Consider the following 27,436-nt stretch of genomic DNA (forward strand, 5'->3'; position numbering starts at 1 on the left):
GCCCGGCACTGCAGACATGCGTTACAAATCCCCAGGGAGCCGGTGGCAGATCAGTACAGGATCAATCTGCTGCACCTCAGCGGGGACGCAGCACACGCCTCCCATTCCCACACACCTCTCATGCGTATGTGTGTGTGTGTGTGTGTGTGTGTGTGTGTGTGTGTGTGTGTGTGTGTGTGTGTGTGTGTGTGCGTGCGTGCGTGCGTGCGTGTGTGCGTGTGTGTGCGTGTGTCACTATTCTGTATATGTGTGAATGCCTGCATGTGTGTGACCATGGAGTTGGAACTTAAGTGACTGAAGTCTGGGAGGAGCAGTAGCAAGGAGGAGAGGCGAGATGGAGGGAAAAAGAAGCAGGTGGGAAGGAGGCAGGAGTTCAACAGAGATTGCTGCGTTGGGTTCAGATATTCATCAACAGACCAATCCAGACCATATGTGTCTTAAAACTTCAAGATAGAAGCAGAGTTGGGCAGCATGCACTCGATGGAATGTATATTTAATCAAATGAAACTGGTATTCCCGTAGTTGATATCCATAAAAGCACTCAAAAGCAAACTACATCACTGCTGGCATCTAACTGTACTCAGCCAAAATGAATGATGGATCACAATGCGAATGATAGAAATCCCACATGGGAGATCAAGGATCAGTTTATCCCCTCCTCTCTCCGATCACAGTCATTAGAGAGAAAAGCATTACACTGACCTCAGATCAGTGTTTGGGGACACCATGATACAACTGCCTGTAACTCAATCTTATTAGAGCGTTAAGTCATTACTGCATGTACACACAGAGGCCTCACAATGCAATTAGCCATTAGCCCATCACACTGACAAAGCATGGCTAATTAGCAGATCGCAGGCACACGGGGAGCAGAACAAAACATATTTAAGACCCCCTCAACACTCCTTCACAATATCATGTCAGGTACTGTTTGGATGTTTTTTCACTCGACTGAGATGTATTTGTGAGGACATTTTTAACTTTGAGAACCAGATAAGAGATAATTAACAAAGGATGAAAATATTTTCCTGTGTTTTCCACTGTATTAAACTCTATGCTATTGCTGATGTAATGAACTCTGTCCATGACGTTTAAAAAACCCAATACGACACACACACACACGCACACCGAGGGCTAACAGTGCAAATATCATTCTACACAGTTCTATGGATGACTTCCCACAAAGCTTCATCAGGGTCAGGTCTGTTTAAAATTCAGTTTTGATCAGTAAAATCACATCCGTGTGTTTTAGCTGAAATAGAGCTGATCAGGTGGCTCTAACTCGTCCGCTGCTGGCTGGCTGAAGTCGAGAGTTGAGGTAGGGTGTTAGGTGTGTTGTTCTCTTTGAGGGCAAAATAAGTGGATTATGTTAGGTCAGCTCCGGCCAGATCAAAGCAAAAGTCTGACAAGAACCGAGAAACCTTTGAGAAATATGAGCTTGAGCTTGCGCGCATGCGCGCGCGCACACACACACACACACACACGAGTGCATGCATACAAATACACACACTTTGGACTGCCTGTCAGAGAAAGAAAATACTCTTTGAGCCCTCCATAAATGTACTTTGAAGGAGTCCTGACTGAGTAATAGCTTGTATGGAAAATACTGTCACAAGATAAAATAAACACTCATGCCACACTGCACAAAAACACATGCCACACTGCACAAAAACACAATCTAAAAGCTCCTTATTTATAATCGCAGTCGTGACAAAAAAAAAATTGGAAGGAAACACAGTAACACTGGCATTAATTAAAGAGAATCATATTTTATGAAGCAATTCTCAGGAAGTAAGTGCAGCACTGACCCTCCAGCCCCACCCCAGACAAACAATGTCAAATTAACTAACACATTTAAATTAGGGCATAGACCAGACCAGTCTGGGCTAGGAGCAACATCACCCTACTAGCAACCCGCCTTAGCAACCCATAAGTAGGCCTGTAGTGTTGGCAAGGTTACTAGAGCAGAACTGGGCCTTGTACAATGCTGATAACACACACACACTGGTTTCTGTGGGTAGAATATGTGCCCTGTCACTGTGGAAGGATGAGCTTTTTCATGGTGCAACATGCAGACCCTAGACCTGATGAGCACAACGTGTGACACTCCTGTATTTCCTTGATATAATTCATGGCCAGTTCAGCCAATGAGGACCCTGTTTGAATTCTGGAGCACCACACGTATTCGTTCCCAGGTCACGGGCCAATAGAGAGAGGGCAGGAGCTTGAGGCTGCATCAGGATCTCTGACAAACTCAGGCCCTAGCCTGGAGCACACTGTGCTACACTGGACTGGACTGGACTGTTCAATGCATACCTTTTGACCAAACCGAAAATCTGATAAATCAAAGCAGATTGGGACAATACGGTAAATCAAAAAGAGGAGCAAATCAGCAAAGTAAAACAAATTGAACTCGACTGCTCTAAACAGGAATTGATGGATCAGAAAAGGCAGGACAGCGCAAAGCAGAGTGCAGGACTATACAGCAAACCAAAGGGAGACAGCTCAAAACAAGCACGACAGTCGTTGTAAATGTACTTAACTTCCTCGGGTAACCAAATCCCTGCACCAGATTTTACACAAAAGACACTTCCAAGAAATTAGAGTAGTTACAGTGTACGTGTGGCGTGCATTGTGTGTGAGTGTTTGCAAAGCCAGACATCTGCCTATGTGAGATGATCGGACCACTTGAGGCGATGCTTAAGATCGCAGCTTAGTGAGGGCTACAGGAAGATGAGGATCATTGCCTGAATAATGCTCGCATTGTGTGTTAAATGTACATTCACAAGAAAGTGTGTATGTATTTTTCAGAAATAGCAGGAAATGAAAAACAAGCAAAGGAGAGCATCATAGAAATCATGCTACAGTGGGCTGTTGATGTGCACATGCAACACACACACACACACACACACACACACACACACACACACACACACACACACACACACACGTCATGTTCCCTCTGCATGAAACACACACTTTCAATATTAGAAAGTGTAGACAAACAAACACACTTCTGTCCTGACTGGTTTCAGGCTATCAGTGATGTGAAGCTGTGGGGAGAACATGCGAGGCTCCACAAACCGATGACTTTAAGATTAGGTGATCAACTTGATATCAACACTCATAGCCTTTTCAAGCCAAACCAGTCCAGCCTAGATCAGCATTGACAGCAGACACGTCACCACCATGCTGCCCCTCAGCACACTTCCAAAGTGATCTTTTTAAATGTGTCACCTCCCATTGATTAAGGTCAGGACTGAGCGGAGGGGAGCATAGCAGATCTCTGACCAGTACTTTAGGGAAAGTGAAGGACAATATGATATATTACCCAGCAGGCACCAGGTGGTGGCGGTGCAGAGGACACCATGGCAACGCCATGAAAATGCCATGGCAACACCATAGCAACTGTGGCCCCACTTGCTCGCTGGTGGTGTGGTACAGCCCAGACTTGCTACAGTGGTGTGGTCGTCAGATACACACTTCAGTCACATCAGTAATAGTAACATTGTTCAATAATTATTTCATCAATCAATTAATTGATCATCATCATCAACAATCAGTCAAAAGGAGCAAGAACACAGTATCTACTGGTCTCTGTTTTTTGCTAAGTGAGAGACAGACAGGAATGAGCCGATTTAAAAAAGAAGGTGATCAAAGGAAAAAAGCAAAGGTCAATGGATGAGTTAATTAACAAAGAGATGTGATCACCATGTGATACAACTTTTAAAAGAGGAAATGTGGAGAATGTTCAGCGCTTGTTAATGAAAACCAGGAGAAATAACTGCAGAGGAGAGCAGCAGAGAGCAGGAGAGACAGCAGACTGTGTGAAGAGAAACAGACTGATATGTGAACGCAGGGAATGTCAAAAAACGTAATGTTAGGTAGTACCAGAGGAGTGACAGACTGATAGCTATAGTAGATACAGATGAATAGAGAGTTTAGACTTTTACTTGTCTTTTTTGTCACAGGCACTAATGTCTTCACAGTCATATAGGAGGAATCAAAATTCAAAAATGATTTCAGTGTTTAGAATTGCTACAAAGCTAAAACATTTAAAACTATTTCATCTAACACTTCCTCCAAATATACCAAACTTAACTAATATATATATATACCTGTATGTATATATATGTATATATTTATTTGTACATATATATTTCTGTATAGATAAATGATAAAATTCAAATGATAATTGAATACAATAAAATATCTCAGTTAAATCACAGTATAACATGGTACATTCTCAAAAACATAGTATATTTTAATATATTATTTTTTCTCAGCATAAAATAAAATTGATAAAACAAAATAAGCCAGAGGGTTTTTAAGAGTCACTTCTGTTCATGCAGTCACAGACTTAAGTATTAGCGCCTCAATAGAAATCAGTGATGCTCAATGACATACCAGGTTTAAGCCCTGTTGATTGGTTGGAAATAACTGTGTTCTACTACACAGGAAGCAGTCGAACCGTTGCCGTGGTTTCTACTGTTTGGGGTGCAGAGTAGCGCGAGCTCACTATCTCACTGAAAAGTTGGCTGTCCTGGGTCCTAAGCATTTGCTACAATTGAACTACACAACCCTCCCACCACAACTCTTTGAGATATCATTCAGCTGAACATGCAATGATTCTGGGGCTTCTTCAAAAGATGGGAAATGGCAAACGCATTTCTCTAAAAACAAAGACAGATTGTTTTAAAAAATTGCCCCGCGCAGTCTTAGAAAAAAGCAATCCATGTGCAGATAAAAGGTACAGTCTGGCCTCATTGAAAGGCAAAGGAGTTAAAAAGGGGACGTGAGAAGGTCGACTAACCCTTCGATCTGTGACGACATGCACAAACACAACGCACAGCCCCTCACATAGCAGATCAACCCCTCCCCCATCCTTCTAGCCATTATCAACAGCATCCAAAAAGCTACAAAGTCTAAAAGTAGGTGTTCTTTTGCTACATCATGTCAAAGCTACATTCAACTACAATAGAAGAAGAGCTGGGCTGTGGCTGGTCTTAGTGTGAGAGATGAGCTGGATATGCTGACTTTATGAAAATAAAAAATAAAAAGTGTATGCACTGCAATAGTGGCACAGTTTACACAGTAGATGGCTTTTGGCACAGCTCACTGACGATACAACGCTACAAATCCCGACCCTCCCTTGAACATGTAGCATTTCAGATTGGTCAGCTAGAGCCAGGCGCTGTGGACTAATTCATTACAATCACATCTGACCAAACCAGATGAAATCTAACAACGGAATATATTCAGCAACTGAGTCTGATTGAAATAATGTATCTCGTGTTTTTTTTTTTTTAAAGAGATAAAACAACTATAATCTCTGAGATGCAAAAGATGTGCCATTGCATCCCTGTCACATTGAAGGTGGGAATATTGCTCAAACGGTCATCTGATAATCTTGATAACAGTAGTTATCACTGACTGCATTCGGTGAAGTCTCAGCCACTGCAGGTGCACCTCAAAACATTCACAGTATATCATTCCATCTTATTTGCCAAAAGGAAATAGTCAAAGTGGATAATTTCCTGTGTGAGTACTTTGTTACTTTAACCTTGGTTACAGTGATTTTTATAGTCCATAATAGCAACATGAGTTAACATTAAGTGAATAGTAATATCAGCAAAGTATTTCACCTGGAGATTGTGCATTTGCAAGTGCAGCACGCATGTCTGAAAAATACAATGAGGAATTGTGCTTCATATAATCCATCATCTACAAACTCTGCCAAGGTACAATATAGTAGAGAAATACAATCATACACTAAGAGGGCTTTTACAATACACCATAGTTGAGTTCAATTCCCATCAGTTCCTCTGAATAAATCCTGACTGGCCACTTTCATAAAAGTAATAAAGTTCATAGCTGCATACCCTTTAATCTGTATCATGGAGCGACAATTATTAAACTCACCAGAAGCCTCTTGCACAACTACTTCAAAAGCTTATTTGAATATTATGCAGCCATCTAGTGCCAATTACAGATACTGCACCAATCATCCCCGAGATCCACTTACATGAGGGTGAATTATGCGTAGTTCACATGTGGAAATAAAAGATGGGATTTTATCTATGAAAACAAATCATTTGAAAACCAATCTTGCTTAAAAGCTCTTGAGTGGAAATTTGGCACTGCTGTTGAATCATTCCCACTTCCAACACTAGCCACATCCAGTCTCCTCTTTATTAAAACACTAACACAGTCAGAGAAATATATTGATAGAATAAAAAAGAGGGGTTGGGGAGAAAAGTCTGAATAAAAAAGAAAAGAAAAGACAGACATAAAAGAAAATCTGCTACATGTCTTTTTTGTTCTTATTGTAATTTCTCTTTTTAAAGTTCAGTTTGTTGTTCAAATACTTTGATACTCAACTGTGTTCAAGTTCTGGTTGGACCAGAGGTGACATGACAAGCTCCAGCAGGGCAGAGGAGAAGTGGTTCCTGTTAAATCTGATTGGTTAAAAGGGTTTCTAGTAAAACATGACATCACGTCGATGGTCCTGGGGTAGAGCTAGATGGGTCTGATGATGTCATGAGGTCAAAGGGCAGATAGGTAGCACTGTCGTCACTGCCCAGTGAAAGGTGATCGGGCAGACAGTGCATGAGAGAGGTGACTGCATTGCTTTTCATATCAACTGATTTACAAAAGGGAAGAAGAGGGAGTAGTCTCTCCGACACCAAGAAGCAGTCCACCGGTCCAGTTCAAAAGCCAACAGCCAATGAGGATAGGGAGCCAGACTCTAGAGACCAAACACTGGCATCTTTTGGGAGCAGGTGGGTCAATCCTCATCCCACCAAAGTCTGTTCTCAAAGCCAGAGGGAGGGAGACGTTTTGAGCATATCATCTGTGTGTGTGTGTGTGTGTGTGTGTGTGTGTGTGTGTGTGTGTGTGTGTGTGTGTGTGTGTGTGTGTGTGTGTGTGTGTGTGTTTGTGTGTGCATGCATGTGTGTGTGTGCAAAAATGACATCATTACTCACAGGTTGGAGACTACTGTTATCCACAGTTGTGACTTGGGGAGGGGAGGAGAACCGAAGATGACATCACAAAGCTCATTTCTGAGCAGAGGAGAAGTTCTGGGGCTGCTGTCCCCTGTGATGCAGCCTCACCTTCACTCTCGTTGTCGTGGGAACCATCCAAACGGAGGTAGCTCACCCTGGTGTGGCGTCTCACTGTCGCCCTCACTAGAACGCGTACGATGGAGCGGGTGGCAGCAGTGTTGCTCTCACACAGTGTAGTGTTAGCAATAGAACTGCTGTCCATATCAGTTCCCGTGGTGATGGTTGCTAATTGATTACCGATGGTCACCAAAGCAGCCATATCTGTGGTGTCATCCCTGGCTCCGGCTGCCACGGCACCACGGTTCTCAATAGCAGTGTTGCTCGCTCCCATGTCTCCCTCTCTCTTCTCCCCCTGTCATACCTCGCTCTCCAGGCTGGAGAAGTGGGCCGACCCTCGACGTGAGCACAGGCTCTTGGCTTTGAGTGGCAGGTGGGGAGAGTAGAACCTCCGTGGCTGTGGTACAGAGCGCAGTCTCTGGTACTGGAGTTTGGCACTGGCTGAAGCCTGAGCCTGGCCTGCCATCCCTACCCCTGCTGGTGGTGAGACGGAGGAGGTGGAGGGCGGTGGTGGGATGGGCATCGGGAGGGAGGTGGGAGACATGGACGGCTGCTGGGGTGGTGACGGCGAGGGCTGAGGTGGATGGTCTGCGGGCTGTGTGCTGAGGCTGAGGTTAGACTGGCTGCCTGATTTGGCCTGACTGGAATCTGGTTTGGGGGGCAGCGGCTTGGGACGAGACCCCCCGCTGAAGCTGTGGCAGTGGGGGAGAAGCTCCTCCTGGCTATGGGAAAGCGTCATGGTTCCTCTCTTGGAGTGGGAGGTGTGTGAGCGGCTGTGGGGATGCGGGTAAGGATGGGGTTGGGGATAAAGGCTACAGGAACACATGGTTGCCCGTACTGCTTCCTCCCCTCTTTCCCTTGTTCGCCCCTTGCTCTTCCCTCCTCCGCTCTTCCACTTTTTCTCTCCCTTCACAGGAATCTTGTCCATAGACCAGTATCGTCTAGGTGGAGGGAAGGCTGCTGGGGGTGGAGGCCATTGCGAACCTAACCCTCCACTCCCCCCTCCAGATCCCCACCCGATACCTGGCCCTGATCCCCAGAAGTCAGCACCGATCCAGCCCTCAGCCCGAGTTCCTAATAAGGAATCGTCTCGACTGTTGATACTGCCCCCTTTCTCTCTGGAGGGGTAGGTACCAAAGAACCAACCGCCTCCGCCTATGCCTCCTATTCCAGTCGTGCTCCCTCCTGCACCACCCTCCCAGTATCTTTCAAAACGGCCAAACTCTCCTGATGAGCCCTCATCTGAGTAACTGTCCTCTGCCCTGGCCCTGTCCCTTTCTGACTCAGAGACTACCCCCCTACCTGCCCTCCTTCCCCTCTCCTCCACCCGCTCCCTCAATCTATCCCTCTCTTCCTCTTCCTCCTCCTCATCATCATCGTCATCTTCAGAGTCCCACTCATGGAAGGACAGCCCTTCTCTTGTCACAGCTTTCTCTTTTTCATAATGCATTAATAAAGGACGCCTCTCTCCAAGTCTACCACTATCATCTCTATCCATCCCCCCGCTTCTTCGCCGCTTGGAGGATGGAAGGAGTGGGTGGAGGGATGTCGGAGGAGTATTAGAGTCATCTCCTCTTCCATTCACCCAAAATTTGACTGATGCAGGCAGCTTGTTCAGGTTAGGGTAGCGCTTACTGGGGGTGCGATGTCTAGAATGAGAGTGTGAGGATTTGGGACGCCTCTCCCTGCTTCTGCTGCTGTCCTCCTCTTCCCTGTCATTGCCCTCCTCTCCTCCTTCTCTTCTGCCTCTCTCCCTCTCTCCTTCCCACGAATCTATCCCCTTCTCCCCAAATGTACTCCGATACTGGGTAGAAAAGGAAGAGTAGTCTTGGATTCCTCCTTCCCTCTCTCCGTCTGCCTCTCCTTCCCTTTCTGGCTCAATATCTCCCTCTTCCGGCTCAGAACGTTTTCCCCCAGTCGATTTCTTCCTTTTCTTTGTCTTCAATGCCTTCTTCTTCTTCTTTTTCACCTTTCTGCGCTTCCTTTCTCTCTCTCGCTCTCTTTCCCGTTCTTCTCTCTTTTTCCTCTTTTTGTTCTTTTTCTTTTTCTTCTTCTCTTTCTCCTTCTCTTTCCTCCTCTTCTTTTCCCTTTTTAGCCTCTCAGCATCTCCACCCACTCCACTCCTCTCTCTCTCACTCCAGCTTGCCCACCACTCTTGGAGCTGAGACAGTTGGCTCCCCCCTCTTTCCCTCTCTCGTTCCCTTTCTCTGTCACCCCAGGATGTGCGTGGTTTCCTGGGGGGTATGGGGGGTGGCAGGCGGCTGTGGCTGAGGGAACGAGGCCGGATGATGGAGCGATCTCTGTCTCTTCCCCTACCAAGGAGGAGGCTTGACTCTTCTGTCAGCTCCTCATCGTCATCATCATCCTCTCCATCTATCCCGCCAGTCCTGTCTCGTGTGCTCCTGGAGGAGCTGTAAGAGTAGGTGGGAGAGGTGGAGCGAGAGGATGAAGCAGATGAGGACGTGGATGTGGATGAGGTGGTCGACGAAGAGGATGAGGACGTATAGTGCAAGGACGCAGAGGCAGAAGGAGGGGTGTAGGAGGGACTGAGGGGCACTGGTACAGGAAGTGAGAGTGGTGGAGAGAGGGGGCGTGCCCTCCTCCCTCCTCCCTCCCTCACGCCATCTTGTGCTCCTCCCCTCCGCCCCAGGGGCAGAATGTTCTCATAAAGAGGCCCTCCAGGCTCTTTGGGCTTCTTGGGCCTGCGCTTCCTCCAGAAGGATGAGGGGAGAGGGGGAGAGGGGTGTGGCAGCGGGGGTGTAGGAGGCAGAGGGGCCTGACTCTTAGGAGGCAGTCTGGGAGTGCCCAGAGGTTTAACAGCCCCTTTCCCCTGACCTCCGCTGCCACCTCCCACCACCCTCTTCCCCACCCCATGGTCCATGCCCTTCTCTGAGTAGAAGGCCACACTGGCTGGAGGTGGCTGGGGGTGGCCCCTGGGCATAGTCTTGGGGGTCTGGGACCCTGCTTGCTGCTCCATGCAGGGCCCCAGACCCTCAGGGTCAATGGGACCATAGTATCTCTTATAGCCATCTAGTCCCCCACCCCCTCCAGCAGTTGAAGCCCAGTTCGGTGGGACTTTCTGTGCAAAGGGTCCCATGTCAGTGATGGCCCCCCTTACAGCCATTGGATTGGTGGCTGTAGCAGATTTGGGCAGCCTCCAGCGATCCACCACAGCCAGTCTGCGGTCTGGCCGGGGCAGGAAGGTGGAACAAGGGAGGGGCGCACCAGCAATGGGGGTGTTGGAGGGACCCAGTGCTGTCCCAGAATGCACTATGGTGGGAGGAGAGCCCGGTAGAGGTGTTTTGTAGACGGGCTGCGGTTGCTGCTGTTGTGGTTGTTGCTGCTGTTGCGCCATGGCAATGGCTGGGTTGGTCATACTCGTGACAACATGTGGCTGGGACGGGACTGTCACCATCGCAGTGTGGTGGTGAGTGGGCAAAGACTTAGGTCCACCTGGTGCTGTTTCATCCTCAAAGCTACAGCAGCTATACATGCCCTGAGACAAAGAGGGAACAAACACAAAACACAATCACTTTATGGCAAAAATGTAATCAGAGTGTACAAATGAAACGATTAAGAATAAACAGTCTTGTCTGAAATTCATATTGCCTTAAAGGTTGTGCAAGAATATGCTAGAGCACATGAAAGGACATACATGTTTACGTATCTGACTGCAGATGTATTACTTTTTTTGTAGAAAAGACAGTATTGTACTGTATATACATGAGAGATAGAGAGAGGGAGGGAGAAAGAGCAGAGTGGACAGGAAATAATAAAACAGCAATCCAAACTAACTTCCAGTTTTCAAAAGAAATGCAAGATTGCTGTTTTCAGATAAACATCTGTTACTATTTATAGTACAGTTGTACACTGTGTGGTTACTAAAATTGCATACATAAATGCATAAATTACAACCACATTGTAGAAAAGGGATAAATTGTCGGTGAAGCTACAATAATCACATGCATATGATGTGGGTTGTTTCTGTCAAGGTCACTGTCAAAGGAACAGGATATCCAGAATGTGAGCGGAATTGAATTTCAATTAATCTCCCCAATTGACTGAGTGGAATTGAATTGACCCCAGACCTCACACTTTCTAACTCCTCACACTCAGTAACAGATAAGGGCAGACACAGGCAGGAACACGTGTATGTTCATTTGGCAACATGCACAACATTCTAGTCATAAACATGTTGCTGGGTTTAGTGTGGCAAACAAAGAGGGGTTTTAGAGTTAAACATTAGCAGAGGACATGTCTGCAGAACAGTAAGGCATTTAGTGTGCTAGAAAAACACTACACACACAGACATAAACACTTACCCTGCTGATTGCCAAGAGGAAGTCCAGTTTGCCAGAACTAGTGGCCATGCAGTGGCGCAGTTTCCAGTAGATTAAGTGTTCCCAGGCAAACACCAGCAGACTGAGGCCCATAGCCACCAGCAGCATGTAGAAGACCCCAGCCATGTTGTCAATGTCCAGTTTACTGCTCATCACCTCAATTTTGTCATTATGGCAGATACCTGACAGCCAGAGGCGCTCCAGCATCTCAATCTCATCTGGGGAAGGGAACGGGTAAAGGGTGGATGGGAGGGGATGATGAGGATGAAGGATGGGAAAAAAAAGAGAAGTGAGAGGGGAAAATGGATGAGGTCGAAAGGAGTAAAAGTAGAAAAAGATAAAGGAAAAGAGAGAATACGGGAAAGAAATAGAAGAGGATTGATGTGCATGATGAAAAAAGTAAAGTAAGACAGAAAAAGATGATGAGAGGCGGGATCATGTTGGGTAGGAGAAGAATGAAGGTGGGGAGGTTATTATTAGGTTATTTCAAGGTTGTTTGGACAGACGGACAGACAGATAAAGACAAAAGATAATACATAGTGACAAGGGACACACAGGGAGACAATATACAGCTGATAATAAACACTGAAGTACAGGTCTACAGTCTTGCTTGTTGTTTGCCCATTATCCAAGGTGACTCCTCAAGGTCAGAGGTCAATAATACAAAGCACTATGTCCAAAGTAACAAAGAGAAAGGAGACTGAGACAGAGAGGGAAAGAGAGAGTCCAAAACAATGAAGTAGCACCGAGAAGTAAAATGGCATCGACAACCTAATCTCAACATTGTAACCTAGAGTAAATAAGGAGAGGAGGAGAAACAGAGACTGGGAGCCACAGTGAGATGGTTGGATAGGGTGAGCAACCATGGAAAAGAGGGGGGAGAGGTAATGAGAGAGTTGGGAAGAATGCCTAATAAAGAGAGAGAGTGAGCGGCATTCTTTCTCTGTCCACGAACGCGTCAGGGGAAATGAGACAGACAGAGACAGTTAGAGGGTGCTGGAGGAAGAGAAACAGAGATGGAGGACGAGAGGCTCAGATTGTGTCATTATGACAAACAGGAGAACACTCCTCAGCTTGAAGAGGATGAGAGGAGAGAAAAAGAGGGGAAAATTGTCAAGAGAGAGAGAGAGAACTGATAGGGAGGGACAGAGACATAGGCAGAGAGAGAGAAAAGATCATAATCATTTAATTGTGCTGAAGGGATGGTCAGAATCTCCATCAAGGTGGTAAGCTCTTGGGGATTCAAGATTCCCATCTATTAACCTACCAAGAACCAGGCAGGACTGCTTTACCCTCAACTCTGCCTTTTACTTTATGATCTAACTGGCCTCATGGATCTGAGCCTCCTTGCTAAACCTATGATTGTCTGCAGGGGTTGCTGGTGTAACCATAGTGATGGACAGCCTCAAGATGCAGTGCATGATTCATGTTGGAATTAAAGAGGCGTACTCTCCAACAGTACTCATAATGAGAGCTTTCCTTTACACTAAAAGCAACAGGACGAGCAGCACTGCAATAACCAGGTCTGACGGTTGCATTTACAGCACATTACAGTCTGTGAACTATTTCAAATCAAGAAGCCAGAGCAGGTTTTAAAAGCTGACAAGTCACACATCTACTTGCAACACTACATTGCTCTGCACAAACTTAAGCTTTTGCCTTTTCACTTGTGCCATCATTAGCTCTGCTTGCGTAGCTCAGATGAAGCCGATTCATTCATCTGTGTGATCAGGCTAATGTGTCTCCTGTAGAACATCATTAACCAATCAGCCGTGGCCTCCAGCTACAGCAACAGATGGACACGGTGCTACTGCAGCCCACTGGCAGACTCAGGTAACAACTCCTTATTTCAGGCTTTCTCACATAAACATACATTTCAAGACACAAAGGTCTGTTTTTAACTCCAGACCCAGTGAAGAGGATTTATCTGTGTTGATGACCTCAGGGGGAAACTGTGTGCCCAAACAGGAGCCTGATCTGAAAACAGCAAGTGTCTTAGCGAAGGGTACAAATAAAAAGGTATGTCTGTCCGCCACTTCACAAGTCTCAGCCGAATTCTTTCTCAGAGCTCAAAGACCCATCTCCTGGCTTTGCTGCAATTTGATCCCAAGTGATTCATCTTGTGCGTCTTCGTCTCCCTCTTTCAAATCTGACTCTCTTCTCACTGTGCCTGTATGCCCCCCTCCCCACCCCCTCCTTAGACCTTTGTGATGGCAGTTGTCTCTGCCTCTCAGTCACAGCCAGCTCAGGCCTGCCAAATCTGACAGGTGTGTCAAATCCACACTCCACCTATGTCGTTCCTGGCAGGTCAGGTCAGGTAGAGCTGGCAACGCTGCAAACACCAACTGGCATGCACCACAAAGACATCATTTAATAAACCGTTTCTGTGTCTTTTTGTGTGTGTGTGTGTGTGTGTGTGTGTGTGTGTGTGTGTGTGTGTGTGTGTGTGTGTGTGTGTGTGTGTGTGTGTGTGTGTGTGTGTGTGTGTGTGTGTGTTGGTGGGCGGGGGGGCACCGCATGTATACGTAAATGTGCCCGCGTGCACGTTTGCATTTCGCAGTGTGCCAGATGTGGCATGATGCCAGACATGTCCAGAGACACTGAGCTCCACAGTTGTTAAGCAGTAAACCATGACCCGTACAATCCCACCCTTTTATCGCTACATGACAAACCTCTCTGCATTCACTGCAAGATCTCTGAAAAAAAAACAAAAAAAACATCCTGCCGGCCAAGAGCTGAAAACCCAGCTTCTCACATTTTTTAATATCTACTTACTGAATAATATATTCTTGAAATCAAAATCATGATACTATGCAAAAAATAGAAGTGAATCTGATAAGAGGGAGAAGGGAAATCTTGCTACTCAGCAGTTTTGCCTTTATCAGGAAACAAGTTGTAGAGAGATCAATGGAGCATCTCTTAAAGCTGTGGTATGCATCACCAGAGGCAGCAACAAGGAGAACAATACGCTCATGGAGTTAAGAGAGCAGCGGTGAACAGCTCTAGTGCTCTGCTATCCTCTAATTCCATTGTAAAATGATAGGAGTCAACACGGCATGCTACAATAATGATGTAACACCATGACATGACTTAGCCCAGCTGAAGGTGTGATGCCGAGTCCTTGAGCCGCAGGGCGATTGTTGAGATGCAGCCTTTGAGGGCACGCTGAATGTGAAACCCCCCGCACTTCTCACCACATCCAAACAAACTAATCCTCTTCCTTAGTAATCCACTCCAATAATGCCTGCCTACAACTAGAACCCTCAGCATTCAGCACCACCCTGGTACGAGATCCGTCCAGCGTGCGCAGCTGACGTTAAAGGTTTTTTGCTACACCGAACAAAAGCAAGGACAAGGGCATCTACCAAGAATTAAAAGACACAACAAACATAGCATGTCAAGGCTGTCTGGGCTCTCTGTTATTCCTGCACACACACACACACACACACACGCACACGCACACGCATACGCATACGCACACGCACACACGCACACACAAACACACAAACACGCATATCCTTTTCCAGGTCCAGCTATTCAGCTCCAGACGCCAGTCTTATTTAATAGATCTTGGCACCAAATTGGCATTATCAGTGTGTAAGCAGCTAAAGTGTCTGCGTGCCAGAAACAGCTAAAGGGCTTTGTCCGCCACGCCATAAGCAAAGCTGATTTAAAACATGAGGAAAAGCCAAACAAGCAGCATCCGATTGAGACAATAAATGCGTGTGGCGGACTGTGTAAAATGACAATCAAGCATTAGTGTACTGACAACTATTGCTAAAAACAGATTCACTCCATCACAGAAGCAACCGTAGTCTCATGGATTAATCCTACACAAGAGTGTGCAGTAGACAAACCGCACGCTAATAATGCTCTCATAGCTATCAATTATTTAATTATTCGATCTGCTCTTTATTTTGCTTCGGTGCACTCTCTCCCCTTCGCATGTTCAGGGTATTTTCCGGTGTTTCTGTTTGGTGATTGTTTTTCCTCACTCTCTGTGTCAGTCTCAGCTAATCTGTAATGAGCGTAAATATGTCACCACAGAAGTTTTTTTTACAACACTGACTCACACAAGTAAAGCCTTTTTTCTTTTACCAATCCAAGCCGGAAAAATAGAGAAGCGAGAGGAAGTCAGATAGGTTTGTAGGAGTGAGCAGATTAAGAGAGTGGGGGGGTACATATTCACAGCCACAATCAAGTGATTTTTGCTATGAAACAAATTATATTTTTTGAGCTCCCACCTCCCCTTTTCTTTCTCCTCCTCTCTTATAGCCAATAAAGAGACTTACAAACCTTTTCAACAGCACCATCAGACCTCTCCTACACACCATTATTCCCTCTGTCACAATCAAAACCTCTTACAACCATCTCTCTCTCCCCACCTTATATTCCCCCATCCACTCTTCAACATCCTCTCATTCATCTACCCCCTGTGTCCTCCATCCACCCCCCTCCCTCGTGCCACTCTGTTGCTAGTTTCTTTGTGCCATCATTTTACCCATAACCTTCCCTTTGCCCCTCCATTGCCCTAATTATTTTCCTCTGTGCCGTGTCCCCCCCGCCCAATAGTTCTCACCATCTCCCACCAGCTGCAGCAGGGCCAGGTCAAGAGGACGTTTCCAGCGTGAGTTTTTGTGCAGGGCGATACCGTAGCCTGTGGTGGCAAAAACCTTCCCCGAGCCTATGGTCATCACCTTGGAAAGAAGGACAGTGTGCAGATATTGAAAAACTTACCGAGGGGCAAACACATGTTTAATCCACAAAGTACAAGCAAAAGCACCTGTTTGGGGTTTAGTCCTTACCTTACAACCTTCGTCCTTCCTGGCCATATAGTTCAATACTGCAGCATCATAAATAAAAGCATCCAGTTTCCTGTAAAGGGATGAAGGGAGAATTCATTCATCATTTAATGGGAGAGAAGGAGCAAAGGGATGGAGAGACTGGCGGAGGGGGGGGGCACAAAGGTGTATCTCTGCAGTATACCTGGGAAGAGAGTCAGGGTGCAAAAATATACGGCAGACAGGCAGAGCGAGTGATGGAGAGGGCATAAAAAGTTAAATCATAACAAGAAAAGGGAGGAAGGGTGGAATAGTAAAGCAGGTTTGGCAGAAAGAGTGAAAACACAAGGAGAATAAAATAAGACAGAGATCAGGGAAAGATGTGTGAGTAAGAGGTAGAAGGAAGGTGGTGGAGGAGGCGGAGGGGGCGAAGAGGATGGGGATTTATACAGTGCGAAGAGCGCAGTGACAGGGAGAGAGAGAGAGAGAGAGAGAGACAGAGAGAGAGAGAGAGAGTAAGAGGGGGGAAAGATTTACACACTTCAGGGGGGAAAAGACATGGGATAGAACCAGAGAGTGATGAGGATTATAAAGTTTAAATACAGACACACCGAGGAAGCACACTGGGAGGTAAAAGAATGGACCAAAAAAGAGAAGGAGAAAGAAAAGAAATGGTAACATAAGAGGGCAGCTGAGCAGCGAGAAGAAGAGAAAAATAAGTACTAAAGAACAGGGAAAAAAACTGCAGGAGAAAAGCACGAGTTTCTTATTTTTGTGAATGTTAACACTGAGTTATAATTGTGGTGTCGAGGCAATGGGGGGGGACGCTGACAGAGGCTTAGGATAAAGTAAACTGGGATTATCCAACATATGACGGGTGATAGAGATTCTACTAGAAACTGAAGAGGGAAATGCTGCTTGCACTGTGTGGGCGGGTGGAGATAGCGACGAAGGTGGAGAGAGAGTGAGCGGGAAAGAGTAAAGGTGAGAGAATCTGTGCAGGAAAGCATGAAGTGTGACAAAAGATGTGAAATGTTAGTTGGAGTTGAAAAGAATGCCACTCTGTATGATGGCCTGCTGGTGCAAGAGCGAGAACATTACAAAAATAAAAAAATAAAAACAGCAAAACAATGAAAGCAGGCCAGATCTGCTGTCAATCTTTGCTGCAATTTTTTCCATTTTGTCCAACAAAAACAAAATAATTACCATATACATAAGCCGCTTTGTTAATGGGTGGGTCGATGTAAGAATAATGGCCTTGCTGAATTGAGCTCGTGGCGAGATTGTATATATTATCCACTGCTGTTTCCAGGATCAAGAATGAACTTTCAATTATGTGATGTCTCTTAAGTGCTAAAAGGAGTGGAAATGTGAATATCTACTGGGCAACACCATGAGTTTAGGAAGATCATGAAATGTGATCATCAACTCCAAAACAGTGTGACTGTGTTGTCAATGACCGTCAACATCTGGTGACAATTTGACAGCAAGACTTAGTAGACATTTTTGTTGTATAAATTAAAGATGTACAATTTGAGGAAAAAAAAACCGACAACTATTATTGGGTAATTATATTGCAGTCTGAACACTTCAGTAGTTAAAACCCTTTTTAAATGATTTAGTCCAATCATGACTTTATTTTTTTGACAAATGTACTTTCATCACTAGAGTTCACTATCTGGAAAAAAAAGAAACCTAATTTGGTTTGTCTGATTTGAGGAAATAATCTGAGTTTGCGTTATAGAATCTGAGATTTTTGTTCTGATTTATATGCTGACACAGCGCATCATGTTTGCCTCATTATTTAATCTGGATCTTGTTTCTTTTTACATTTTTGCATCTGTACTTAATATATTATTTGATCATCTTGGTTGTTGTTGTCTAGCATGTTAAACGCCTCTAAAGGCAAAAAGATTTCATGTCTCAAGCGAACAAAAATCGAGTTTTATAGAGGCTTGAGTAAAGATTGAGAATTTTAGAAACTTAGTTAAATTAATAAATAAAAACTTGCAAAACGTGCTTGAATGGGAATTACGTTTCTGTAAAACTACGAGCAAGATGTGGAGAAAGGCAAAGATCTAGCAAAACACATGTACGAGCTCAGACAGACCCGGTCTTGAGGTTCAGGATGGCGTCCTCCACTCCTCTCTGGTTGTATTTGCCCATGTACTGGTGCATGTCTGGGTAGTTGGAGCGGATGTTTTTTTCTGTGCTCCCGTTGGGCACTGTGCCAAACTTCAGAGGTGGGTACTGCTCTTCGGGATGCTGAAACTAGCAAAGCAAAGGGAGGCGAGGGAGGGAGACGGAAGGGGCATGAGACACACCAGGCTGTGCACCAATCTGTCTGACCTATTTCTGTCCACTCAGACTAGCTTACAACACTCCATGCACAGTCAAATCTTTGAAAAAGAGAGCAGTCTGTGGACTTAAAGTAGTATTTAGGAGTGTCTTTTAAGTGTTCAAGAACTGTGGTAATTGAGTTATGTTAAATGAGATTTCATTCATTTCTAAATTCCTGTGCTTTAATCAATTTAACATTCAAATGCATGGGATTTAGCTCACTCTAAGACTTTAATTCTCCTTCTGCTTTCTCTACTTAATCAGTATTCATTCAATGAACTACCTTCTTGTCCGAGAGGCCTGACACTGTGTCAATGTACTCCTCCTGGATCATGAAGGCGGCCAGGTTAGCAGTGTAGGAGGCCAGAAAGATGACAGCGAAGAAGGCCCAGATCAGCACCATGATCTTACTTGTGGTTCCTCTCGGGTTTTCCACTGGCACAGAGTTGTTGAAGACAATGGCCCACAAAAGCCAGACCGACTTTCCTATAGTGAAAGTAGACCCTCCAGCTTCTGCAAAGAATGACAAAGGAGAAAAAGAGGGCGAGGCATAATGAAAGTCTTTGGAGCGTAATGAGTAGTTGTAACATTATTTTTGTCAAGAAAGCAATCCAGCCAGTACACGTCACAATACTGTATTCACTAGTCTCTGACTGCAAGTGAATCAGCCGATTCAAATTAAACTTCCCTGAATGATCAGTAAAATGGGCTTACGGTATATTAAAAAAGAAAAAAAAACAACTATCCAGCTTTTGACACCAAACCTCTACTATGACTATACGTTTCGAGGATGGCAGCTTTCAATTCAGCTGCTACGTGATCTTACAAATGATTAAACCACATGGTGCAAATCACCATTGAAAGGGCTGAAACACCCCTGCCTTTACACGACAGGAGTGAAGGAGGAAGGAAGAAGAAAGATGAGAGCGAAGGAGAGGGGTATACGGGAGGATGACAGAGAAGTAAAATTATGTAGAGCACAGCAATCATGCAGTAAAAGAGGCAAGTCGGGCTGGCCAAGGCATCAGGCATACTGAATATCACAGGGGGTACAAACTATGCTGCTGAATAATAAATGGCTGCTTCAATATCGAGAATACTTGGACGCAGTTCAACATACTGTAGGTATAATTTGCTCTTTGCCACACTCACAGTGAAGGATTCAGGGCAGCACATTCAAAATGTCCAGCAGTTCATTCTGAATGGCATTGTACCAGAGGATTTAAAAGTTATTCCTCTGTTTATAGCAGATGATCTATATTGTTTTGATAACTATAGAACCATATCTATCTTGCCATGTTTTTCAAAAATATTAGAAAAAATGATATACAAAAGGATTATTTTTCATCTAGATTACAATTCAATTGTTTATAAATACCAGTATAGTTTCCTGAAAAATCCCTCTACTGACATGGCCCTGGTTCACCTGATTGACAAAGTTACCTCTGCATTCGATAAAAATGAATTTGCCTGCAGTATTTTCATTGACTTCTCAAAGACTTTTGATACCATTAATCATCATATTCTACTGGAAAAACTGCACAAATATGATTTTCATGATACTTCATACAAATGGTTAAAAAATTGTCACCAACAGAAGACAGTTTGTTTGCATAAAGGGTTGCTATTCCAACAAAGCTAGACTACTATGTGGGGTTTCACAGGGGTCTATTCTTGGACTTTTATTATTCCTTATCTATATTTAAGAAATATTCCCAAACAGTAAAAGACTACTTTAAAGCAAATTCACAGGTTCACTATTACTCTACCCGTCGAGTCTCAGAACTTCATCCGCCTAAATTTCTCACCTGCAGAGGTCAATTTTCAATTCGATACAGGGGCACCAAATTATGGACCTCTCCAATCTGACAAAAAGCTTTTCCTCTATTAAATGCTTGAAAAGGTGCTTAAAAAAAGATTTCCCTTCTGTTTTGTAACTGTAACATACGCATATACACTCTCATCCATCACCATACTCATATCTTTTTGCTTTTATATCGACTTTATTGTTTTTGCTGTGATTGTTGTAACCTATATTCTGTTGTTATTTGTTTCTATTATTTTTATGTGGTAATATTATTATGTAAACTTTGTATTTTCTGTAACTGTAAATTTTTAACATTATCGGGCGGAGGCTTCCAATAAGCCCACTGCGTATTTTGCCTATTTTTTATTTTTTTGTGTATTTTTTGTATTTTTTCCCTGCACTGCACTGAATTTTCTTTTTTTTCTCTTGTAAAATCTTGTGTAATTTGTGCAAAATAAATCAAATCAAAATGTGACAGCTGACCAATCAGAGAGCAAGAAAACTCATTTGAGACAAAAAAAAAGTTTATCATGATTCTTAACAGAAATCACATTTACTTTGATTTTGTTTTTACCCAGTTTTCCAACAGTGTCCAGTGTTTATCCATTTGATTTATTTGGCAACAGTGATGGGCTGCATACAGAGACATTTATTTGGGAAACACAGCTTAAACTCATCACTTACTCTTTCCAGTCTGAAGACTGCGGTTGTAGCCCACAGGGCTGAAGAACTCAAAGATAAAGACTGTCACAGCCACCACGGTCAGGCACATGACAAACATCATCACCCACACCGCTGGACTGTAGGGCTCTGTGAAGGACAACAAAATAAGACTTAAACACATAAAATAAGCACTTATTAAACAGAATTTTTTTTTTACTGCATAATTAAATCATAATTATGATTCATTCATTCAGTATCAATATAAGGGACAAGAAAGTTGAATAAACCTGGCAAATTAAGAAGAATACATATGCAGAGAGGAGCCCTGTGCAATGAAAGTAGAAACCATTGGAGCAAACATTCTCCACAAGTCTATAAACGCTGTTTTTCCCTTTTACAACCATCCCAATGCAGTCCATAGGCCAATAACACTGTTCTCCCGCTGGAGCCTTGAGTCTGCTGACAGTGTGAAAGTAAAAGTTAAGAAGACGAGCAGCTGAGAAAAAAAAAATAGCAGCTAATCTAGATGTAAAGACCAGCAACCAAAGACTGAGGCGTTTTATGCAAACTCAACACTTTACAATTAGATTAGATTCTGTACATCAGCTCGATGCCTCCCATAAACACAGCCTCTTACCTAAGAAAGCTGATGGTGAGACAGTGCCGTTGCTACGGGAGACCATGACACTGATCCCTGTCTCCACAAAGGGGACGGAGAAATCCACGACCTCTGACCTCTCCTCATTGATAGTCAAAGAGCCAATGGCCATATCAGCTCGCTTGTACACCACCTAAACAGGACGAGAACAGTGGTAAGAAAGAAATGTAATAATGGGCAGATCCTGTGGTTGTAACATGCAGACATAGACAATATTTTACAGCCCACAAGGGTTTGCTTTCAGGTGAGACCCTGACATTTCTACACCTTGACCCTTTCTACATCCTCAAATGTGCCTGCATGAGGAATGCCAGGATTCAGTCCAGTACAAATACCCAACACATGTCTCCTGTGCATCTCTTTAGCATACAAAATGAACCCAGGCCCTTCTTCTTCCTGCCACCATCTAGCAAAAACCTGAAAACCGCTGTGTCTGCTGATTGTACAAGTGAAATGTTAATCTACATTAGACATGGCACATCCGCTCTTCAGAGCAAATCAGCAGAAAAATGAAGGGAAGCGAAAAGCAAAGCACCATCCTCTCAACTTTGCCAAGTCTCTGGATTACCTGATCAAAGAATGGCAGCCTTTGGAGGATCTGATCAAAAGACAGACATTAGTTTGAGAAAACAAAATTTGCTTGGCCTTTTGCATGTGAAAATAGATTCGACAGACAGCTCTGGCCTGGGCTCAAGTTATAAATGATAAAGCAGGAGAGCAGAGTGAAACTGTTTTGGAACCTGTGACAACTGGAGTTTGGCAAGTTCCCTCTGGGACAAAGATAGAAACAGCAGGGCACTTCAATGAAACAGCAGCACCCGTATCGATCTCAGTATGTGTCAGTATGTGTGAGTATGTGTGCGTTCTTGTCTGGGCCTGTTTTTGTTATAATTTTTCCGCCGGCATCTCTGTGTCTTTTCTTGATGGGGGATCATGAACCATATTGCCAAGAAAATATCAAGGACTAATCGCAACTAGCCAGGGGGTGTCTGACAATGTGTGTATGTGCTTCTTTGAGTTGGTGTGAACCAGGATGCGTCTGTGCAGATATACAGACTGTGGGGATGTGTTTGTAGGAGAGTGTGTTTGCAGGAACTGTGCTTTTTGCCCTCTAATACAGTAAATGTTTGGGTCTGCACATTTGTGTGTATATACGTATGTGTAATAAATGACAGCTGTCTGATTGCTGGCAGTGGTTAAGAGGCCATAACTCTCACAGTGATTGATGTGACACATAGCGTTTAACTGGTCACCCAGGATGCAGAACCACACGCTGAGGAATGCTACTATGCAGCTCGTTGACTAACAACGCAATGCAAAATAGGCAGAAGCACAGCGACAAGCGCACACACCTTTCACACATACACAAGTGACACGGGACCGACATTGAGAGCACATTGCTCACAAAGGCAGACAGGCAGAACCACAGGCATCCACACACACACACACACACACACACACACACACACACACACACACACACACACACACACACACACACACACACACACACACACACACAAAGACTTGCCTCTCCGATCATGCCGTTCCAAACCCCATCAATTTTCTTCCCATGTTTCCCATTGGTCACTAAGTACAGGTCGTAGGTGAAGCCGACAATCTTGGCCAACCTCTTGAGGATGTCAATGCAGAAGCCCTTGCAGCACTGCTTCATGGGAGCCACACCCTCATGAATGGCACTGAGAAAGAGGAAGGGAAGGAGAAATAAGTAAAAACTTCAAAGTAAAAGTGTCAAACCGAAAGACGAACAAATGGCACCTGGCTGTGTAATGGTGCGTTTCAAGGAAAGGGGACGGAAAGGAAAGGAAAGGAAAGGAAAGGAAAGGAAAGGAAAGGAAAGGAAAGGAAAGGAAAGGAAAGGAAAGGAAAGGAAAGGAAAGGGATATTGTGGCCTGGCCCTTAGTGACAGGTTTGATCGACCAGTGTAGGATAGGTGCTGTCATCCCTTCAGAAGCTGATGAACCATAAAGCTCCACTGTGGTCATATCTGATTCCAGACCCCTGAGTCATTCCAGTGATCCTCGAGAGAGCAGTCTGTTATTGATCATCGCCAGAGAGTGAAGAGACCACAGTTTTGATAGGTGACTGATGTCACCACAATTGGACGGCATCATGAGAGCTTAGGAACTTCATTCATAACACTGTTAAATAAAGTAGCGGCAGCTCCTCTTTTTGTACCATTACATTTTTATTAATATTATTTCCCGACAGGCAACTCATGGAAATGAAAATGTTAATATTATAGTGTGGAAAGGAACAGTAACATGACATCCATAATTGAACACATCAGTTCAAAGCTAAATTTCTCTTTCACACAAAGCATTCAAACCTGGCATTAAGGGGTCGTCTGCAGGGAACCGAGTCACGGATGCAGGTTCCGGATGCAGCATCAGCGAGCTCAACAATGACAAATGGCCTTTCTTCCAGAGTGACAACTCGCAGGTGCTGGGCATCATCAGGTGGTTTAAGGAATGGCCCGTAGCGCGACCAGGCAGGGTACCGAAGCCTGAGCACGCCGTTCTCCCACCAGCCTACCTAGTGGAACACACGAGAGAAATATTAGAGAAAGGTGGAGCACACAAATAAGTTGTTTTTTTCTTTGTTTATAATGATAAATAAACATGTCATCTTTACTGTACTGAACACAAAGCATCAAAAACATAATCAAACCACATTCACACTGTCAAGATCTTGTAGATCTGTATCGTAGAAAAAAGGTGCCCAAAATTTTCTCACTTTGACTTACATTTCAAGTTTTTAAAACAAAGGTTTTCCAAATGCATGACAGAATCAGTTCATGTAACCATTTTTGGAAACAGAATGTTTTCCAAAGAATATTTTGGCTTGTACTAGCCTTTTTGCAGGATAAAATGTCCTCCAGTAATGTCTGAAAATATCTCTGAAAGGAAATGCAGTGGTTAGTTCTGTTAGTTAGACATTCAATAAAATAACAGTTACCAATCCCAACATTACATCCTTGGGATTCTCTTTATGGCTGTCTTGCAAGACAGTTCGAAGGAAGGGTTGTTATTAATGTTGTGTCTAAGCATCCAGTAGAGAGGCTGATCCAAGTGTGATAGCTATACAGAGTAGAAGGATGTGTGAGGAGACTTTAATAAGTGCATCCACGAGTCATTCCCATTAATGCCATAACAACTGAAAATGATTCTGGATTCATATTGGGAGATGGTGTAAATTAATGACCAGACACTTTAACTGGACATCTATGACAGAGGTTTGCCATTCTAAATGAATGCACCAGTATTAAACTGTAGATGCAGACAGCACCAGCTGAGCCTCTTGAAACCAGGTATATTTGTGTAACCATAAGATGATTATTCAAAGGGGCAATATGTACAATTTCTAATTTAAAACATTCTAAAATTAACAAAATTTTTCCACATACTGTGAAGGAATAACAGTTTTTAAGTTATATCAAAGACATCTATGTATTGCGTTACACAGATGTTTGCTGAAAGCATGCTAACCAGCTAACCCCAGTGTGTCTCGTCTCGTAATACCACCCTGCACATCAATAGGCGATAGTGAGGATCAGTGCCGTCCAGTCTATTCTCAGTTCAGCGTCTCAAGATGAAGAAATAGCGTATTCTAACGTCTTATGAAATTGAATGGAACAGTAAACACAACGATGGCTAAAACTCTTTGCAAAATAAAAGCAAAACGAGAGTTAACATTGGCGTTGCTTTCATCAAGTGGAGACGGGGAAAGTCTATTGATGTGTATATATATATATTTAAGGTGTCCTACCCTCTTAGTTTCAACCAAGTTGTCGCAAAACTTTCGAATGTCCTGCCTTTTAAAAGAGTATGTGTGACGAACCTCCCCTTCAGGAAATATTGTTTGTTTAGTTTACAATCTTGTTTTATAACTGCGTGGTGAAATAATACAAGCAGCAGATTAGTATTAGTATTAAATACACAACATGTGACATCTAGGTGTGGATACATTGGAGCTGTTTAAAAGCATCTGGGATGAGAAAGTATGCAAAAAGTATCACCCTAATTAGTAAATTAATGTCAAACGTTTTCAATGAGAACCTAAATGTTTCAAGTAAATTGACCCATGCTACTTTTAATGTATTTGAAAACAGAAATATCTGATCAAGATCAAACACAACTGTAGTCAGCAGTTTTTGAGAGCTACAACAGCTTGAGAAGGGATTGACTGTAGAGCTGCAACATGTGTCCTTAAACAAAGAGCTTTGTTAACGTCTGAAGACACAGATACTTGTGGTGGGAAAAATCAGATAAAGAACAGAAAAATAATCTTTTCATGTGAAAGCTTTGAGTTCATTTTCATATTTTGTTAAATGACTTGAAATTGTTTTTTTTTTTTATCTTTGCCTAAAAACACTTTAATTTCCACTGATAAATATGCATGCTTTTATGAAGCGATAAAGTCTCTATTACACAATTAACCTGTGATTTGTACAGTTACGGAGTCATGTACACAGTAACATGATCACCTATAAGCTGTAATGCAATCCGAGAAAGCCTTTCAGTGTGTGCTGTTTATCAAACCTCATAATGTTTGATGATTGTTGCAACAATTTCAGAGATGTTCATTAAATTTATTTGTTTCCATTGTTTGTATGGACTTGCATCATTTTGACAGCCCTTCTATTACACAGATGGAGAAAAATAAATTGCACAATATAAAACAACACAATATAGCAACACCAACTGTGACACAAAATGACAAGAGAAATAAATTAACATCTCTCTGACAAGTCGAGAAAAAAAACTGAATATCATAGGCTTCATTCAAGTACTACTTACAGCTCGTCTTAGAGCAACAACCTGGACCTAAATATTCATTGTTGTGTGGGACGCGAGCAATTACCTGACAAATCTGTGCATGTGCAAAGGCTGCACTGATTTATGCGGCTAAAGTGGTTATGCAGATAAGCTTGTACAAGTAATTTACATCAGTGTCAAATCTGACACTGAACAAAATAATAATCATTTACATATAATGGGACAATCCGATAGCCGCCTGGTTAGGGCGCACACAACATGGCCGCATAAACCCTGAGCAGCGAGTCCCCAATTTCATTCCCGGGCGGGGCACACATTCACTGCATGTCATTCCCCTGCACTCGTACCCCTCATTTCCAGTCAATCTCCTCTGTCAATGTTAAAAAAAAAGCATAAAAATGCTCAAAAGAATTCAGGCATAATGTCATTGAGTATGATGAAGCAATTAACTCATACCGTAGATGGACAGAGGGCTTTATGGAGGGAGTTACTGTGACTGTGGCAAGCAGAAAACTTTCACAGCTTTAACCTCTATGACATTGAATAGCCTGGGGCCTAAGTTATGGTTTCATTTTATGTGGTTTGCTGTCTGGTGCACTTTTAGAGCCATTTATACATGTGCACAACACAGATTTTCATTTCATTGTGATATTTAACATCTGTTCTTAGTGATGCTGTGAGGCCACATTGTTCAGTGTCCACTGTTGACCTAAAAATGTCCGTCAACTGTCCCTCTGTCAAGCTGTATCATTACTTTCTCCTTCTCTTTGCATAGTTTATATGCTGTCTGGATGTGTTGGATGCTCGTGCCTGGGTGCCTGGGACGTTCAGACTTTTGAAAGCAGCACAAGGCACAACCACACCCAGGAAGATATTTTTTTTTTTGTAAGCCTTCTTGCAGCATCACTTGACACTTCTTGGTGT

General features: G+C 43.7%; 1 protein-coding gene across 3 annotated transcripts in view; it reads right to left on the bottom strand.

Annotated features, from left to right (window-relative positions):
- Window positions 1–1,749: 1,749 nt before the first annotated feature.
- The window catches only part of LOC138194127 (glutamate receptor ionotropic, NMDA 2D), a 52,303-nt gene continuing 26,616 nt past the window's right edge, over window positions 1,750–27,436 (bottom strand). For all 3 annotated transcript variants that reach the window (XM_069142610.1, XM_069142608.1, XM_069142609.1), the window contains exons 7-16: window positions 24,064–24,269; window positions 23,245–23,413; window positions 21,693–21,846; window positions 21,077–21,202; window positions 18,869–19,098; window positions 18,356–18,516; window positions 16,270–16,339; window positions 16,044–16,161; window positions 11,447–11,682; window positions 1,750–10,620 (exon numbers count right to left, since the gene is read on the bottom strand). In XM_069142610.1, coding sequence (XP_068998711.1) covers window positions 7,423–10,620; window positions 11,447–11,682; window positions 16,044–16,161; window positions 16,270–16,339; window positions 18,356–18,516; window positions 18,869–19,098; window positions 21,077–21,202; window positions 21,693–21,846; window positions 23,245–23,413; window positions 24,064–24,269 — 4,668 coding nt within the window. In that variant the 3' untranslated portion in view covers window positions 1,750–7,422. The remainder of the gene's footprint in view (window positions 10,621–11,446; window positions 11,683–16,043; window positions 16,162–16,269; window positions 16,340–18,355; window positions 18,517–18,868; window positions 19,099–21,076; window positions 21,203–21,692; window positions 21,847–23,244; window positions 23,414–24,063; window positions 24,270–27,436) is intronic.

Source organism: Embiotoca jacksoni, unplaced genomic scaffold (genome assembly GCF_022577435.1).
Source record: "Embiotoca jacksoni isolate LCO1_2020_lvr unplaced genomic scaffold, fEmbJac1.0.p SCAF_11, whole genome shotgun sequence".
NCBI classification, from domain to species: Eukaryota; Metazoa; Chordata; class Actinopteri; family Embiotocidae; genus Embiotoca; species Embiotoca jacksoni.